Raw genomic sequence first — 20,852 nt, forward strand, 5'->3', positions numbered from 1 at the left:
TATTAATTGTCTGTATTCCCTGGATATTAATGTCCGGTGTTTCAAGAATAAATAAATTGTGTTTTTTTTAAAAAAGCACTGTGGGTGGGAATTTCCTTGGAGCTGCTCCCACTCCATCTCTGTAATTTATGCACGTAAATGGGGCTTCTCCTGCACTTCCAGCGGCACTGCAGGAGCAGCTCCAAGGAAATTCCTAGCCCAGATCACTTAACTTTTTAAAATCAGTGCAATTGTTTACTTCCGGATAATTTTATCTACATTAACATCCAATTGTACACACAAGAAAATAAAGGCACAGATAAAGGCTCAGTAATGTAAGGAAATTAATACATTTATTGCTTGAGTTCAGTTTCTCTATAAACTCATTTCATTCGCTCTCTAGGTGTGAATGAAAGCATCCAGCCACACAAACTAAAAAAAAATATACTTGTGAAAAGCAAACACAAAATAAGTGCAAACAGTGTATTTGGAATTATATTTATTCTGCACAAGCTTGCATATATACTGCACATACATTCAGTTTAGAGAAGAATGGAAGGCACACAAGGCAATTGAACTACTGTAGTCTGTAGGTGGTACAAAGCAAAGGTAAAAGTCTGGATACCATACAAAAAAGCTTAAAACACACAAAATAAAATCAGTTATTCAACAAAAGGTTTTATCTTCAAAATTTAGTAGCTGCCAAGCAGAATTTAATAAGGATTGCTTAAGTCAGTTGGCTACTGCACCCCTATAACATGGACAGGGCTTATTTCATTATATGATTATTACAGTACATCCCTGGTAATACAAAATTGTACACCTTCAAATAAATTAGGATAAATTAAACCAATAAATTATGCAAAGTCTTCAGAACAATTGACAACAACAACAAAATTCCACAATCAAAATGGTCTCTAGCTAGAAAAAAAAATCAAAAACACTGACTAGGTCAGTTTTAATTACTGCACTATTTTCAAATTAACAGGTATTTAATACAAAAAGGAGCATAATGCTATGTACAACATATTGCTAAATAATATAAAGGCAGTGTTTTTGTCACTTTTCTGCAACCATATACATACAAGCGTTTCATCGCAGGCAGTTCATATCCCACAGTTCTCTATGACAAGATGAGCGTGTTTCATTCAACTTCACATTCTGCAATAGAAGTGCAATACGCAGTAACCATTCCCAAAATAGCCATCTCCCTTGTCATTCAATTTGAAGGGAGTTCTCAAAAAATAGGTCAACATTAAACTACCACTTAAAAAAAAATTATATGTGGTCAGGATTTGGGTAAATTACAGAGTTTACAAGTGCATGTGCTTTTGCTGTAGCTGCTGATTTCTGTGCCACTGACATCACCACAAGGAAGGTCTCAGGATTCATCCATTTACTCATTTATTTACTGGGTAGATGCAATATACATTCTGTAAATATTTTACAAGATACAGAAGTCATAATGAGTAATTAGCGCAGAATTTGTGGATTTTGAATACAATAAACAATGAAGTAAACTTCAAAGAATTTTTATAAATGTAATAAGAATTCCAAGGGGTGAGGAGCTTACATATGTTGGAAAAATGGCAATAGGTATTTTTCATAGGAAATGAAATACATACATTATGATCAGTATCACATCATGCATTGTATTTCCTGTGATAGCAATAAGTTTAGCAACATAAATCGGATGTGAAAGGTGATTAGTTGAAAAGTACAAAAGGAGGAGGAAGTATGCAAAACAAATCAAATGAAAAATGGTAATTTAAGGTTAGCATTTCTCGAGGGCTCCCTTTTTAAACTTCTTTATGGAATATTTACCCACATATTTTTAATGCAATTACTTTACAACAACATGTTTAAAAAAAAATCAAAAATATTAAATCAGAAACTTAAAGCAGATTACCAGCTTTTGATATTCTGAGGCACAACCTAACTGCAACAAAATATGTGAGTAAATACCTCATACTATTTAAATACTACAACTCAATGTCTGCCATGTAAATTTCTCATTACTGTGAATATTCTCTGCGACGTATCCTGCAATAATCATAAATATAAGTGTCGCAGAGGTCACAATAAAACATTCTCTTCACAAAACATATTTTCAGCATGTCTAAAATAGAAAAGTTGTCCATCTAAAGGGAAAAGTCAGCTTTCACTTCACACGTATATCACATCATATGAAATATTGCTTCTATACTACTTTTTATAATCTATGAAAACACAAAATCTGCACCACAGTTACAAAAAATTGGCTTCTACAAGATTTCCCAAACTCGAATGCTGAGCAAACAGTCGAGGAGGAAAAAATAATTTGCTTTATCAAACTGTTCTAAAAATTCTGTTCTTCAAAAATTTTTTTCCAGCTGTTTTTTTTTATAAAGATACAATATGTGCATAGCTATCACCATCATGGTAAACTGCAGGAAAAAAAACAAAATCTGGCATTTATTGCAGTTGGTTATGAATAAAAAGGAAATCCTCAAGAATCCCAAAACAAGAAATGTTCAGCCACAGAAGGCACAAGAACAATTGTATATGTGGGAAATTGGTAAATTGAAGGTGACTTGTATCCTTCAAGCTGGTGCATTTAAGGTCTAGGCACAGGATATCACCTCAAATTTAAATGCAATGTTACATTTCTATTAGCAATTAGAGTACAGAAAATGGGAATTAATTTACAGATATAGCATCCATCATGAACTCATATTAAACTATTTAAATTTCCACTCTAAAACATCTGACCTCCTGCCTCTTGTAGCTGTTACATCATGAATACGTAAAGTGTATGCCAGTATAATGACAGAAAACCTTGTGAAGCAATCGAGATAATCTCAGGTTTGTAAGGAAAAATATAGCTGGAGGCACAAAGGCATTATGGCTCTCATAAAAGCATTCCAGTTCAAATGAAATTTCCAGAACATTCTTTATATACTGCACAAAGTGAAATTAGTTTAAATGGAATTACAATTAGACTGTTGAACGCGTCTTTCTTAAAATCATATTACAAAACTCTCCTATTAGACTAGTGGTGCAATAATTAAAGAATAAAGTACTGAAATGATTTAGAACCCAATTGTTTTGATCTTTTACAAAATGTCAGGATATACGGTAATCTTTGCAATCTTGTGCACAATTTAATTATTTGACAGATCTTACACACATTATCCTCTAGTCTCCAAACGAGTAAACTTGGTAGTAGGACCCTTTACTCTGTTTATGATAATCATTGCACCTCTAATTGAGACTACATCGTAATGTCAGCACAGAACTGTTAGCTTGTATTCCTCAAGGTCAGTCATATAATAGGACCACCAATACTCATGACTAATTTCATTAGACAAGTTTGATTTCAAATTTCATACTCACAACCTGTCAGTACTAATTGAGACTGAGTGACTGGTACATAATTCTGCCAGGCAGGGCTGGGGAAGAGTTAAGAACACAATGCAAAATAAAAGATTCAGCACTTTGGGGAAATACCAAAATTAAGAAGACAGACTTGGTTTAGATGCATAGTGAATACATTGGCACTTCATTGCTATTGTCTGCATTGCCTAAAGTCTGCAGATACTGCAAGTGCTTTATAATAATGACAGGGCATTGCAGGCATTGTGCTGTTAATTTGAAGTCAGCAGGTTTTAAGGCTATGTGCTGACATTAATTGCTTCCCTGCATTTCTATCCATCAACTGCACTTACAACTAGTTAAACTGTAGCACTGGGGTCAGTCACATTGTTACAACTCTCACTCTTCAGAGTTTTTAAAATGTAAATGAAGAAAATGTTATATTTTGTACATTCTAGATTTTAAGTACTCCGCTCATCTTAAGAGAATTCTTTTTTTCAGACTGAATTCAATCGTGAAAATATAACAAACCAAAAACATACTTTTTTTGTAAAGTTCACGGTGCTTGAATTAAGTTAGTTGATAGCAGCCCTGCAGAGGTCAGTTATTATCCACTCTGCAGGGTGGTAAATTTAATATAGAATTTTTAAAAAAACATTTAACCCTTTCATTGGCTCACTATGTTTCTGCTCCTGGAAAGTTGAAATTTTGTTTTTCTATGTGACTAATTTTAATTTTATAACCTCTTGAGGCTATCAGCAGCATTTCTGCGCAAAAGAATTCAAAAATAATGAATTCCACTAACGCTCTAATAATACATAGTTATCAATATGAATGGTTAGTTTACTCTATTGTACCACATCCTCCCCATGGTTTCTAAGAAATGCTAAACTTTTACTACATAAATCATAGAAGTTTTAATAATTATTATTCATCTACACAAAATAGCTTTCCAAGCATTATAATCGTTACCTAATGGAATTATCAAAAAAATTACGTCAAAAAATTGCGATTACTTTTTGTTTTAAAGTTTGAAAAAGTACTGCATTATTTTTTCCAAACTGTCTACATGTTCTGTAAAGTGTCGATGTTTTTGTACATTCTGTAGGGCATCTAAGGTTTGTAATGCTGAAATCCAAGACACAAGGTTCCGTAGCCTGAACAGCTTTTGTACCCAGTTATAATTAACTCAGTCTTAATTTATTCAAGATATATTGAAAGTAAATCCTGGAGTTCTGTACAATTGTCCCAATTCTAATCTGGAATACTCTGCAAGATGTTTACAGTAAAACTACAGTTCTGCAGATGCCATTTAACCAACACATTCATAAGTTGAAAATGGAATTTATGTGTGCTTCATTCACAGATGAGAGTTTAATTGTAAAATAGAGGGAATATAGCACAGAAATCCTAAATTTAGCTTTGTACTGTCCTGGAGTGGTTTTATTTCAACTCTAAATATAGACCAATGCCAGGGAAAGGATTAAAAACAATTATGGGTGCATCCTAAAGTGACAAGGTCATTTTGCTGAGAAGAGTCAGGTGGTGAGCAATTGTGGTTAACAGCTTAAAACAGTCTAAGCCATTCGAACTAGCTATACTTCAGTTCGGTATTGTCTAAGGTAATGGACTGGGAACCTACTGGAATCTTTTCCAATAATAGTCTTATTGAACAAAATTATAATGCAGTATCAGCCTTTCTGCAGCCTGGAAATTGTTGAGTGAATCACTGCTTACAATCAGGAATTTCTGGCTTGCACACCAGAAATTCCTGATGACACAGCCCATTTAACATCTAGTGGTGTAGGTTTGATTTTATACATAGGTTTAAATTACAACCCAATTAGGCAAAAATAAATCTGTAATATACCATAAACCAATAAGTTTGACATGAATTAGTTTTAACTAAGGCAGAAACCGAATCAGATCCACTTTTTGTCTGTGGTTGCAGGAATCTAGCATTATAACTAGAGATCAGCATAGTACTCTTTTTGTACTAAGGATCGCTGGATTGTGGTGAGATAGCAAGTTGAAATATCATTCTATCTAGATATATTACAAAAAGGTGTAATAATTATGCCAATCCTTTTATAATAGTATATCTTAAATTGTGTATTCCAAAAGTGCACACTTGCATGCTTCATCATTTTGTCAGAAACTGCAATTAAAGGCAGAGTGGCTATATTCAAATCCAGTTCTAACACTTCATTATACCTCAGTATAATGATTTTAAAATATCTTGTGCATGTGCTGGCTGGTGGATCTGATTGATTCAAATGTGTGCAGTCATCAAACTGGATTGGTTTAAAGTCAAATTTGTCCCAAATAAACTGACACAGATACAGCTATAGATCACAAAGTCATATATAGAGGTTTGCTCTCAGTAGTAATTATGTTGGCAAATAAAATAAATACACTACTACTAAAGGTCACGCTCCAATGACAATTAAATCAGGCTAATGAGGGTATTCTCAGTACGACTGTGTAAATATGTATATATTATATATAAATTTTAAGAATTGTACATGGTTCGGCATGTTCTCTTCATCTAGTGACTCAAGACGCTTTCAGCAGTCAGTGTCAACACAAAAACCAAACGGCTAAAGAAGATAATGGGGTGAGGGGGCAAAATCTTATTGTTTATGAGGTGGTAGCAAATCAGATTTAATACTTTAGGTGTCCTTGCAAACGATTTAAAACAGAATGTAATTTGTTTCATATAGTTGCAGTTAACAAGAAATCAGATTAAATCTGGCCACAGTCTCAAATTCCTTGTGGTGAGCAATTTAGTTTAAAACTGATTCTAATAGTGTGGCATGTTTATGCACATGCGACTTTCCATATCAATAGAACGTTTGCACACTATGTACAAGTAATCATTTTCACAAAGAATCTGTATTCTAATTACGATAATGCACGCATTGCACTCAGCAGTACTCTTAGAATGTTTTGCACATTAAAGCGCATTTGTTTTTTTGCATTTGAGTTTTTTTTTCTTTTGTACCTGAATGGATTCCCTCTAACTTAAACAATGGCAATCTGATGTCTTTTCATGGTTTCAAAAGCGGTAAACTGACACATTCTCATGAACTCAATTTTCACGTTCATTTTCTTCAGTGATACAGTGCAATGTAAACTGTCACATTAGCATTACTTTAAGTAGCAGAGCCAGGAAAAGTCTCCAATAAAGTTCATAGCACATTTCTAGGTTTGAAAATCTGTCAGTTTACAGGGTACTCAAGAACTGAATACAGTACATTGTTCCAGTAAATAAAAGTGATATTAATGGAGTACATTAACAACTCCAAAAAATAAATCTCAGCTGTAGGTTCAATGCAAACTGCTGCTAATGAACACCAGGCAGACTGGATAGCCTCACTTTGAATAGAAATACTTAAGAGATGTTATTTTATCAGAATTCAGTAAAAACAGTGAATGTTTTTTTTTCTCACTCTCCCTGGAGAGTAAAACCTCTCTCTGGTGGTCTGACCAGCTAGGAACCTTTGCAGAATTAATTTGGAATCATTAGAGTGCACAGGAACCTGATCCACGGTCACTGCAGGACTGTACTGGAGAGGCTGTTCTCACATGAAGTGGTCATTTTTGGTGAAAAACTAACAAACTGTGGCAGAAAATTTACATTTCAGTGGGAAAGCAATAGCTGTTTGTAAGATAGGGATCAGCACAACGTGACCGACATCAGCTACAGAGATTGAAGAATGAAACACATGTCATTTGCGGGTGTTGGTTATGTGGATACAAAAATGACACCATAGGTAAGGTCTGACTATATGGTGCGTTCTAGTCTTGGGGCAAAGATCAATTGGTATCATGCCTGAAATCAAAACAATAGAAAGCACGGACACCTCTGGTAATGATACAGCGGGGCAAAACCTCCTAGTGTGTAGTGTTGTATCCCATGACAGCTACTTTATTGTCCAAATGATGTCATAGCTATTTGCCATTTGCCACAAGTAATCATTAATAAATCCTTCTGTCTGACAGAGCAGATTACTTTAGGTGTAATACCCTACCTTGAAATAAAAAATTAAAAGTACACTCTCACTTCAGTTTTTCCTTCAGTAAATCAAATCAAATCTAACCTTCAAAACAGAAGGGTTCAGGTATCAGTGTTAGTGGGTTCAAGGCTGTGGTGAATAATCTTCTTACAAGGTCAAATGTAAAAGGGTAAAATATTAGGGAAAATTAACAAATCAGAGCTGAGAAAAGCAAAACACAAGGATTGGGCATCAGAACAGAAGGGGTATATTATATCTGATACATTCAGATGGCTCTGGGCATCTTTACTCATGTAGTAGCTCTTGCAGGCAGTTTGGAGATTTGAAAACCTCCGGGACTTCGCTGTCCAGCTTGCAAATGACCTTGTAGATGGCCTTCTTCCAGGAAGGATCAACGTCTTTGCCTGCAACAATGGCATTGAAAAACTCTCGTAATGTGATCTGAGCCACTTCCAAGAACCTCTCCGGAACCTGCTGATACAGAAGGAGACAATGACATTAGTAGAGTTTTCAATTTCAATCCAAAGTCTCTGATTCATTAAAAGGGGAGGGGAGGAGGGCTGAGCTTTCATCAACCTCCCCGAGGCCTACAGCAGCTCTGTGCACCCAGCCCCTAAATATGGCAAAGTTAGCAGTTTCCAGTTTATTCCAGGAAGGCTATTTCTAGAAAGATGATCTTTGTGTTTTTATCCTCTTTCATTCCAGCAATCATACTTATCTATCTCCACACTCAAAGGCTCAAGTGCACTTTGCAAGCTTTCAACATTTTCTATAATTTTATTTTTTGATGTACAAAAAAAGTTCTGTCTCTGCAATTTGCAGATGAAATAGGTCAACAATTTTACTCAACAATGGTATAGCAATGAGGTAAGAATGTAAAATTAATTACTTTTAGAGGTGAGTTTTTTATATTCAGTACAGAACTCTACAACCATATTTTCTACATTTATCAGAAATATTTTCCAAGATATTTAATTTTCATATTTTGGAATAAATCATGATTTAATTAAGGTGACATCTCAGTTCTTAGAGGTATATATGGGCCACTTCAGAGAGTACCCATTTTCAAAAGGAATGCAATACTGAATTCTATTAGCGTGGGTGCGTTATATGGGCATTAATGTACCTGTGTTCATCTTAGTGCCTCGAGGTATCATTTTACCTATTAAGCTTGATAGTGTGAAGCTATGTTTTGAGACAAATATTAATGTTTTCATTTTAATGTACTTGCAGTATATTAAGATCAGCACACATTCCAGTGTTAGAAATGACCTTGAATAATGTTACATTGTCCTTCTCCACCTCTACCTCACTCCTACCAGTGCTAAAACTCTTAGCCATGTTTTTGTCACCTCTAGACTGAATTTTTCCTCAACCCTCCATTGCAAAAATAAATAGTTGGAATTATCCAGAATGTTTGGAGTCATAGTTATTTAGAATGATGGGCATGAGATTGTAGGCTGCAACATGTTAATTGTAACCTATAGTATCTTGAAATGGTAACTGCTGATTTATTGGAATGGTCATGATTAATAAGGAGCATCTAACGGAATTATACACTTGATACATGGGTACGCACACACATAAAATTGCACAAAAATCACAGTTCTTCATTCTGACCTAACTTATTTTGATAAGCATTTAAAATACATATATATTATTTACCTAAAGGGTGCAATAAAGTGGATTATCAATGGGCTGCTTTAGAGTGATAGGACACAGGTCATACCTGCAAATCCTCATGCAGCAAATTTCCCATCTTTATTAGGTTATGAAGCAATGCTGAATGACAGTCAAGCACTTTCTAATATGGAAGGAGGGAAATATGGAAGGAGGGAAATATTGGGTGCATAGTTATCAAGGCTGATCCTTCCACATCTCTCAGGTGATCTGACCCTGTGCCATAGACAGAGAACTGGAAAAGGTTATTTGACCACCACGCTCAGATTGGTGACAGTGTGCACTACAGGGGAAGAATACAGGATTTACTTACAGATTCCGTAGTATTAGGCACAGAACAGAGGCTGGGGCTTTCCGCTTGCACGTTTGCCAGCCCACGATTTTCCCCGTTCATTTTAATGGGCAGAAAAACTGCAGGCTGGTGAACACATAAGCAGAAAAACCCGGTCGTAACGTCCATTGTTTCAAAGTTCTGCTTGTTTCCAACTCTTTACACTTATGTGCGACTTGATGAAATAAGGAATTTTTTACAAATGCATGATTTCCCTGAATTAGACTGTTAACTATATCTTGACAGCTATTTACATACAAGACTGCTGTTATCAGAAAAAAGTTGCTAATCAAGGATTACACCCCTCTTAGAGAAGAGCTCTGAGTATATCCCAGTTCACTTAACCAAAATATCAAAGGTTCTTGTAGCACCTCTTTTGCTTTAAGAAAATGCTGGCATTTACATTTTTGAAATACTATGTAGAATGCCAAATATTTGAAATGAAACCTTAAAGGGGGGTGTCACAGACATATGCTGAAAATATGTTTGACAAGAAGAATGACTAATGAGAGGGTCCTGGAACAAGCACAAGAGAAAGAATTGTCCGAGGTTGATCATGATGAGAAAAATTTAATAATGTGGGCACATTATACAGGAGTTATAAAGGAAAATTGTTGGGGCTCTTACAGTCAGGAAAAGTTGAATGTCAATAAATCAATTGGCAAGGAAAGTTAATGGATGAGGTAATGATATGGGCAGTGGTAACATCAGGAGCTGATAGAGTCCACCTGTGCAAGGAGTGGAGAGGAAGAGACAGAGAGAGATAAAAATAGAAAGAAATGGAAGGAGAATGAGTGAGTTGGTTGTATTTTAGGATAATTCCACTTTAGCAACATAATGCGCTCCCTGACTTTTCAGTCAATTCAATGCAGCCCATATTATAGCAACATCAAGTAAATTATAAACAGCTAAATTAATTTCAATAAGATATCTAAAATTAAACTTAAATTAAAATGAATTATGTACTTGCTTTCAAAATTAGGGCAAGAGAAAAAAGGCTACTGATGACAATTCTGTGATGGTCACATTCAGCTTTTCTAAGTGAGAAAAAGTTATACCACACATGATGACATCATCTCCGTGGAATATTTTGTATCTCATGGAGATTCCATTACAACTAATAACAGATGGTACAGTAGGAAAAAGTTCTCTGATGTCATCAGAATCACTTAGCAATCTGTACATCGATAAATTTCCCATATGAATTTACATTTAACTTATATTAATGACTCAGTGTGTGATAAAAACAGAATACATGATAGAGTTACCCATAACTTTTTGTTATCAACAAACAACTCAAGTAAAAGGTTAAAGTCAACAATACAAGACACCAAGCTTATTTACGAAGTCAATTCACTCCTGGGATAGAACATATATCCCATGGTTACACATGTACATCCTTTATCTATACAATGATATTTTAGAAACAAAAGGCTAAATTTTAGCCTTAGTCTTCTCCGCTAACCCAATCAATAGTGTTATAGAATCAATTTGTGGTACCAACAGCTTTTAGTGTCATGCCAAGCACCTTTTTGAATTCTGCTATTGAGGAACAAGGAACAAAATTGGCTTTAATGGAGGCAGTGTGTTTTAGCATTTTCCACCACTGCTCCAGGTAAATGTCTCTGGTGGTACAACAGTTTTCTGTAAATTTAATATCATTTACACAGTCATAAACTGCTACTAATTTGTGATGTCTACCTAATAAAATAGAATTTTAGCCCAGTCGTGCTCTAAATTGCTCTTAGTGTTGGCTCTGATGCAGGCATTGGAAATATATTCAAACCCCAAGTTTCCTATGTGGCATCCACAATAGGCTAAGCATCTGGGAGGAATCAGCTACATTCTTAGTTACGTGATCTGAAACATTCATTTGTCATTAGTTCAAACACACAAGGTTTTAGTTTTAGTTCCAAGAATGCTACAAATTAGGGTTAAAATCCTGCTGAGCGCTATTTTTAAATGCACTGGTTAATGCGCGTATGTAAAATTACTATGTGTGCTATTTTAATGACATTCCAACCTATTTGAAATAAACGGGTAGTAAATAGGAATTTTTCAAGACCCATTAGCTAGTGTGCTAAAATAGCACTCAGTGAAATTCAGGCTGCATTGAGAGGTTTCTCAAATTTTACTTTGTTCTTCATTTTCAAGATGTCAAGATTAAATGTGCAAATGTTAAAACCTATTAAAAATAAAGTCGTTCAGTCATCAAAGGGTTAATGTCACATCCTCACCCTCTCCAAATTACAATTAACAACAGGAAGTATCTAGAGATCATCCATACACTCAGCAGACAAGCATTTAAGTTTAATCTGTTTTTCAATTTTTAAGAATAAAGGCAGTAAAGGTTGTCTAAAATATTTATGAGGAAGTCATCCCAGGAACAATCTACATTTGATTTACTGTGCAGCAGTATGGTCACACTGGATTAGACGTACAAAACCTCTAACAAAAGCACAACAGCTGATGCATGTGATGTTAGGAGGTGACCGAACAGTTAAAGCATGCTGCTGGCTGCAGGCAAGCAGTCAGCAGATGTAGACAAAAGGCAGTGACAAGAATAACCCTCTCTCCAAGGCGAGGAGTCAAGAGAATCCAAAATACCAATAACCCTTTTCTCCTTGCCCTCCCTACTGTTATCTTCTTATAATAGTAAGTGCATGCTTCCCTTTTACAGTCAAAAAATGAGACAGTACCACTGCAGCATTTACTAACCATTAAAATGGTATGAATAGAACTTTTTGGGAAACTAAAATATCTTTAAAAAGAGCTACTGTGTGTGATTAATTCACCTTGGTTTTGCAAACCAGCTTTTGTGAAATAAAAGCCTGGCTTTCGTCTCTTTCACCTTTATAAAATTCTCCCCTCTGTTACAAGTGACATTGGTTCACTTGCGAGTGTTTTGCCAAGGCAGGCAAATGAGCACCGTTTCAGTGACCGCTAACCTTGGTATGTCCTGACACTTATGATGAGTATCCGCAGGACACAGAAGGCAGGCAGGCTGCTATGTCAGGCTTTTATTATGTGCTGCCGAGTCTGGGGACAGTCAGAAGATCAAACAAATGACCCCTGAAGGGAAAGCAACTCAGAGATGGGGTGGTTCTTTGGCACAAAGTCACTGCATCTACATTGTGCAAACTACGCTCTCTTTTGTCCTGACAAGCTCATGACGACTTGATTGACTGCTGCCACCTGATGCTGAGGAAGTGGAGTGTGTTATTTCTAGGAATTGCTGATTCTAATAAAGGAACCAGGATGATGCTTATTTGTCATCAGGACGTTTTTCTGCAGACATTCCAATTGTTATTTTGTTAGGGGGAATTGTGTAGGTGCATGTCCCCCTGGTTAGGAACAAAGCACAACACCAGAGGGGGCAAAAAAACAGCAGGAAGCAAATAGTCAAAGTACTTCACCGAACATTCATTCACCCTTGCATGCACATGATTTCTCTGAACAAACTCTCCGATCCCTGCTGTTTGCTAAGCAAATATTGATCAAGGAGAGTTGCATCTCCTGATAGCAGTGACATAAGCTGGGGACTTGTTCTGCACTGCAGACAGTCAATTCCACATATAAACCTAAGGACATTTTACCCATCTTGCACAGTTTTAATTGTGGGATGGTTAGTACAAATACAAAATTATGTTAAATATTTCTGCAGGCTGAGAGGTTTATTACTAAAATAGTGTTCATTCAGAAAATGAAATTGAAATATTAAGAAAAAGGTCGTAAATTTAAAACCAATGTTGTCCTGAAAATTGCTTTAAAAACTGATTAAGTAGATAAGCAGTGACTCATTTGAGAGCACTGAATGTGTTTCACTGCATTTAAGAGGTTTTCAATGAAAATGAAGAAACAGTTCCTGTAGGTTTCTTATTTTACTTACTTATTTCTTACTTTAAAGTAGAATTAGAGGAACATAGCACAGTAATCCCAGGTTTTAAAATTCTCCCTCATTAGTCAGTGGATTAAAAATGCAGGTCTTGACGCCTTGAGTAGGCGAACAGCTCGGCCTGTCCACTTTACATATGGTAATCAATTCTTAGATACCTCTTGGTGGAGGGGTGATCCCATTTGGTAAGAACCTGACAAATACATACGTCTGATTGTTTCCACTCAAAGGTACACTCTTGTTTTGTCAGTTATTAAATAAAAAGCATCGGAGAAACCCTCGCAGCCTCAATTGGAGAAGCAAAGGAACATAGGAACAGGATTAGGCCATTTAGACCTCTGAACCTGTTCCGTCATTCAATGAGATCATGGCTGATCTGTGACCTAACTCCATATACCCGCCTTAGCCCCATATCCCTTAATACCTTTGGATAACAAAAATCTATCAATCTCAGATTTAAAATTAACAATTAAGCTAGCATCTACTGCTGTTTGCGGAACAGAGTTCCAAATTTCTACCACCCTTTGCATGTAGAAGTGTTTCCTAACTTCACTCCTGAAAGTCCTGGCTCTAATTTTAAGGCTATGTTCCCTAGTCCTAGACTCCCCAACCAGCGGAAATAGTTTCTCTCTATCTACCCTATCAGTTCCTCTTAATATCTTGAAACCTTGAATCAAATCACCCCATAATCTTCTAAATTCCAGGGAATACAACCCTAGTTTGTGTAATCTCTCCTCGTAATTTAACCCCATGGAGTCCAGGTATCATTCTAGTAAAGCTACTCTGCATTCCCTCCAAGGCCTATATATCCTGCCTAAGGTGCGGTGCCCAGAATTGAACACTACTCCAGGTGTGGTCTAACCAGGGTTTTGTATAGCTGTAGCATAACTTCTATGAGTTAATTGTAATTGGAGTACCTGCCCATTATCCCTACTCTCTGTCTCCTGCTGCTCAGCCAATTTCCTAACCAGGTCAATAATTTGCCCTAAATTCCATGAGCTTCAACTTTAGCTAACAGTCTCTTATGGGGGACTTTATCGAATGCCTTCTGGAAGTCCATTTAAACAACATCCATAGACATTTCCCTGTCCACCACTTTAGTCACCTCTTCAAAAAATTCAATCAGGCAATTCAAAAAGGGCAGGCATAACCTACCCTTTACAAATCCTTGCTGGCTCTCTCTGATCAGCTGAAAATTTTCACGGTGTTCAGTTACTCTATCCTTAATTATAGACTCCAGTAATTTCCCGACAACAGATGTTAGGCTAACTGGTCTATAATTCCCCGCTTTCCCTCGCTCGCCTTTCTTAAATAGCGGAGTGACATGTGCAATTTTCCCAATCTAAAGGAATGGTTTCTGAATCGAGAGAACTTTGGAAGATTATAGTTAGGGTATCTGCAATGTTCTCACCTACTTCCTTTAAAACCCTAGGATGGAAACCATCTGGTCCTGGGAATTTGTCACTCTTTAGTGCCATTATTTTTTTCATTACTGTTAATTTGCTTACGTTAATTATTGTGAGTCCCCATCCCAGAGTCAAAATTAGTTTCCTTGGGGTGTCCAGCATGCTATCCTCTTCCTCTACTGTAAATATTGACTCAAAATAATTATTTAACATGTTTGCCATTTCCTTACTTTCATTTACAATATCACCATTATCAGTTTTTAAGGGGCCCACATTGCTCTTGACCATCCTCTTTTTTCAATATTATTGTAAAAATATTTTGTGTTGATTTTGATATCCCTTGCAAGTTTCTTTTCATACTCCCTTTTTGTAGCTCTTACTATCTGTTTTGTCACCCTTTGTTTTTCTTTGTATCTCTCCCAGTCGCCAGGATCTGTGCTATTTCCTGCATTTTTGTATGCTTTTTCTTTTAGTTTTATGTTGCCCTTTACCTCTTTTGTCGTCCATAGCTGGGTTTTTTGGCAAGTAGAGCTCTTGCCCCTTAGGGGTATAAACTGGTTCTGTATCACGTTAAATTCTTTTTGAACACCTCCCACTAATCTTCTGTTGATTTACCCATTGCTGAGTTTATTGTGGACAGTCTCTGTCTCATCCTGTTGAAGTCGGCCTTACCTAAATTTAGAATCTTTGTAGCTGATACAGGTTTCTCCCTTTCAAACACAACACTGAACTCGATCATATTACGATCGCTATTAAATAAATGTTCACGCACCATTTGGCTGTTAACTAAATCTGGCTCATCACTCATTATTAAATCTATTATGACCCGCCCCCTTGTTGGTTCTAGGACATATCGTTGCAGAAAGCTGTCAATAGTGATGGGGGATTCTATAGTCAGGGGAGCAGACAGGCGTTTCTGCGGCCGCAGACGTGATTCCAGGATAGTATGTTGCCTCCCTAGTGCCAGGGTCAAGGATGTTACTGAGCGGCTGCAGAACATTCTGGGGGGGAAAGGGTGAATAGCCAGAGGTCGTGGTCCATATTGGTACCAACATATCAACGACATAGGTAGAAAGAGGGATGAGGTCCTGCAGGCAGATTTTAAAGAGTTAGGAAAGAGATTAAGAAGCAGGACCTCAAAAAGGTAGTAATCTCCGGATTACTCCCGGTGCCACGTGCTAGCGAGAATAGAAATAGGAGGATAGAGCAGATGAATGCATGGCTATAGAGATGGTGCAGGAGAGAAGGCTTTAGATTCCTGGGGCATTGGGATCAGTTCTGGGGAAGGTGAGACCTGTACGGGCTGAATGGATTGCACCTCAACGGAGCTGGGACCAATGTCCTCACGGGGAGGTTCGCAGGTGCTGTGGGGGGTGGGGTTTCAACTAGTTTGGCAGCGGAATGGGCACCAGGATGTAGCATTGGAAAGGAGAAACAAGGGGCACAAAGGATCGGGGGAGAAAGATAGCACTAGAGCAAGAAATAATACAGCATTAGGTGGGATCAGACTAAGAGAGAGTACAAGAAAGTCTAAGATTGGTTTGCAGTGCATGTGTGTTAATACACACAGCGTGGTAAACAAGGTTGGTGAGCTGCAGGCGCAAATAGCCACATGGGAATAAGATGTTGTGGTGATAATGGAGACCTGGCTCAAAAAAGGGCAGGAATGGGTACTAAATATTCCTTGATACATGGTGTTCAGGAAAGATAGTGAAGGAAAGAAAGGAGGGGGGTTAGCAATATTGATTAAGGAGAATATTGCAGTGCTGGAGAGAGAGGATGTCCTGGAGGGGTCGAGGACAGAATCTATTTGGTTGGAGTTAAGAAATAAAAGAGGTGCCATTACACTACTGGGTGTATTCTTTTGGCCACCAACTAGTGGGAAGGATAAGGAGAAGCAAATTTACAGAGAAATTACAGAGAGGTACAAAAGCCATAGAGCAGTGATAATGGGGGACTTCAACTATCCGAATATAGACTGGGATAACAATAATAATAATATAAGGGGCAAAGAGGGGGAAGAATTTTGAGCGTGTTCAGGATAACTTTCTTGACCAGTACGTTCCCGGCCCAACATGGAAGGAGGCATTGCTGGACTTGGTTTTAGGGAATGAGGTGGGCTAAGTGGAGTAAGTCAGTGGGGGAGCATTTAGGGATCAGCAATCATAAGGTTTAGAATAGCTATGGAAAAGGACACGGACCACTCTAAAGTAAAAATACTTATTTGGAGGAGGGCCAATTTCAATAGGATGAGAACACATCTGGTCCGGCTAAATTGGAATCAAAGATTGGCAGGCAAAACGGTAATTGAACAGTGGGCGGCCTTTAAGGAGGAGATGATTCGGGTACAGTCTAGGCACATTCCCACAAGACAGAAAGGTAGGGCAACTAAAGCCAGAGCTCCCTGGATGACAAAAGAGATAGTGAATAAGATGAAATGGAAAAAAGGGGTGTATTACATATGTCAGGTTGATAACACAAGTGAGAACCACGCAGAATATAGAAAGTTCAGAGGGGAAATGAAAAAGGAAATAAGAGGGGCAAAGAGAGAGTATGAGAATAGACTGGCGGCCAACATAAAAGAGAATCCAAAAGTCTTCTATAGGCATGTAAACAGTAAATGGGTAAGAAAGAGGAGGGGTGGGGCCGATTAGGGACCATAAAGGAGATCTACTCATGGAGGCAGAGGGGATGACTGAGGTACTAAATGAGTACTTTGCATCTGTCTGTACTTAAAGTAGATAAGTCACCCAGTCCGGATGGGATGCATCCTAGGTTGCTGAGGGAAGTAAGGGTGGAAATTGCAGAGGTACTGGCCATAATCTTCAAAACATCCGTAGGTAAGGGGCTGGTGCCAGAGGACTGGAGAATTGCAAATGTCACACCCTTGTTCAAAAAAGGGTGTAAGGATAAACCCAGCAACTATAGGCCAGTTGGTTTAACCTCAGTGGTGGGGAAACTTTTAGAAATGATAATCCGGGACAGAATTAACAGTCACTTGGACGAGTGTGGATTGATTAGGGAAAGCCAGCACGGATTTGTTAAAGGCAAATCGTGTTTAACTAACCTGATCGAGTTTTGTGATGAGGTAACAGAGAGGGTAGATGAGGACAATGCAGTTGATGTGGTGTATATGAGCTTTCAAAAGGCGTTTGATAAAGTGCCGCACGGTAGGCTTTTCATCAAGATTGCGGCCCATGGAATAAAGGGGGCAGTAGCAACATGGATACAGAATTGGCTAAGTGACAGGAAGCAGAGAGTAGTGGTGAACGGTTGTTTTTCGGACCAAAGGGAGGTGTTCAGTGGTGTTCCCCAGGGATCGGTGCTGGGACCATTGCTTTTCTTGATATATATTAATGACTTGGACTTGGGTATACAGGGCACAATTTTCAAATTTGCAGATGACACAAAACTTGGAAGGGTAGTAAACAGTGAGGAGGATAGTGATATGATAGACTTCAAGAGGATATCGAGAGGCTGGTGACATGGGCAGACACGTGGCAGATGAAATTTAATGCAGAAAAATGCAAAGTTATACATTTCGGTAGGAAGAACGAGGAAAGGCAATATAAACTAGAGGGCACAACTCTAAAAGGGGTACAGGAACAGAGAGGTCTGGGGTTTATGTGCACAAATCGTTGAAGGATGCAGGGCAGGTTGAGAAAGCGGTTAAAAAAGCATACGGGATTCTGGGCTTTATAAATAGAGGCATAGAGTACAAAAGTATGGAAGTCATGATGAACCTTTATAGAACACTGGTTCAGCCACAACTGGAGTATTGTGTCCAGTTCTGGGCTCCGCACTTTAGGAAAGCTGTGAAGGCCTTAGAGAGGGTGCAGAGAGATTTACTAGAATGATTCCAGGGATGAGGGACTTTAGTTACATGGATAGACTGGAGAAGCTGGGGTTGTTCTCCTTGGAACAGAGACGGTTGCGAGTAGATTTGATAGAGGTATTCAAAATCATGAAGGGTCTAGACAGAGTAGATAGAGAGAAACTGTTCCCATTGGCGGAAGGGTCAAGAACCAGAGGACATAGATTTAAAGCGATTGGCAAAAGAACCAAAAGGTAACATGAGGAAAAACTTTTTTACACGGCAAGTGGTTATGATCTGGAATGCACTGCCTGAGGGGGTGGTGGAGGCAGCTTCAATCATGGCCTTCAAAAGGGACTGGATAAGTACTTGAAAGGAGAAAATTGCAGGGCTACGGGTATAGGGCGTGGGAGTGGGACTAGCTGGATTGCTCTTGCATAGAGCCGGCATGGACTAGATGGGCCAAATGGCCTCCTTCTGTGCTGTGACCTTTCTATGGTTCTATGAACAAAGTCAAGAAATTTGCTACCTTTCTGACATGAGCTTGTATTCTTATCCCAATCTATATGAAAGTTAAAATCCCCCCATTAAAACCACTCTGCCTTTGCTACATGCTTGTCTAGTCTCTGCATTTATACATTCTGCCACTTCACAGCTGCTACCAGGGGACCTATACACAACTCCCACTATAGTCTGAAATCCTTTTCTTAATTCTACCCATAAAGTCTCCACTGCCTGCTTACCTCTCATTATATCCTTTCTTATCATTGTAGTAATTTCATCCTTAATCACTAAGGCTTCTCCTCCCCCTCTACCAGTTTCCCTATTCTTCCTGTAGACCTTATAACCTGGTATATTCAGTTCCCAGTCCTGACTGTCTTGCTGCCATGTCTCAGTAATGGCTACTACGTCGTACTCTCTAAGTTGAATTTGCTCCTGCAATTCATTCAATTTTTCCTTGTACTCTCTGCGTTTCTCTAAAGAACGCTTATTTGGGCCAAACACCCTAACTTGTCCTTCTGCTCTAAAGTTATTTTTCTCACACATTTCTTATTTCTATCTCCTGATTTAATTACTTTACATCTTTTGTTTTCCCTTCACCAGTAGTGCCTAAAGAGGTTGAGTTAAGAGATAAACAAAGAAACTGTATTAATAAAGAATGAGAGATTATTAGACTAAAAGGTGATTCATAATTAAGATTACAAGATTACATGCTTAATTTGGAAAAAGGCAACTAGCAGTAGTTAAAATGCTGTTAGAGCAATAAACAGGTGCAAAGAGATGGCTCCCCCTGCTGAACATAATGCCCTCCCACTCAGATAGTTAAAGAGTCAGATTTATGCCATGGTATGAGTCTGAAAATCTTTTGAATAACATGTGCTGGGTGTGATTTTCACTACTTTGATACCATATGTGGCAATGCTATTGTAATAGATTTAAATGAACTGTCAAAGATCCTAACCAACTCTAAGACTCAGCTCACTTCCTTCCAATTCTTTCTTGGCAACAAACATGATCTGAGTGGTTATACGTACCTTGTGTTTGGAGGAAACTAGATAGTGCAGGATACGCAGTTGGTATTGCCAGTTTGACACAAGTACCAAATATTTATTGGTCAAAAGTCCATCCAGAGTCACTGCAAGTTAAGAATAACAGCAGCGTTGCGCAAGTTACCTCACAACAATGGCTTCGGAGCTGCCGTGTGAGCTCCGTACTGTTCGATTAGAGCATGCAGCACTGTAAACCCACCACCTCATGGAGGGTCTTGCTCCTGATGGGGTTGTGAACGGTTGTACAGCCTCCAGCTCCAACACGATCATACTTCAACTTTAGAGCTGCTTTTATGATCAGAATAATATGAATCCAGAACAAATATGCAAATAGAACAGTGAGTATGAAGCATAAGGGTTCAGTGCATTATTCAAAATATTTCATCCCAGCATTTCTATGTATCATTGCACCACCAAAATAACAACCTCAATAAACTTTATGGCTAGGCTGAAACCTCTTCTGCCCACTACTTCTGTCTTCAGTTATAGTCTATCAAGTAAGTTCCAAAAGTGATTTATAGGTAGATTTCAGGATCGGCTTTTACAATCCTACTCACTTAGAACATTTGGATAGGATAGAGAACAGCTGGGGGTGGGGGAGATGCAACACTTCTGCTTAGCACAGAGCTGTCGTTCTAAAGCACCTCAGTCTGCTCTGAAGCAGGCAGTATATCTGAAAATGAATTTTTAAATCAAACAAATGGGCCCATAAAATTATAGTTACTAACAGAAATCATAGTGTAACAGCTTAAATATCAGGTCTCATTGGATACAATATTTGTCCAGCAAATGGCTCAAATGATAGCACACCCGCAACTTTTCCT

At 38.0% G+C, this 20,852-nt stretch overlaps 1 protein-coding gene across 1 annotated transcript in view; it reads right to left on the reverse strand.

Annotated features, from left to right (window-relative positions):
• Positions 1–463: 463 nt before the first annotated feature.
• The window catches only part of prox1a (prospero homeobox 1a), a 101,438-nt gene continuing 81,049 nt past the window's right edge, over positions 464–20,852 (reverse strand). The window contains exon 5 of the mRNA XM_067988922.1: positions 464–7,823. Within this exon, the coding sequence (XP_067845023.1) occupies positions 7,638–7,823 (186 nt within the window). The 3' untranslated portion in view covers positions 464–7,637. The remainder of the gene's footprint in view (positions 7,824–20,852) is intronic.

This window comes from Heptranchias perlo, chromosome 8 (genome assembly GCF_035084215.1).
Source record: "Heptranchias perlo isolate sHepPer1 chromosome 8, sHepPer1.hap1, whole genome shotgun sequence".
Taxonomy (NCBI): Eukaryota; Metazoa; Chordata; class Chondrichthyes; order Hexanchiformes; family Hexanchidae; genus Heptranchias; species Heptranchias perlo.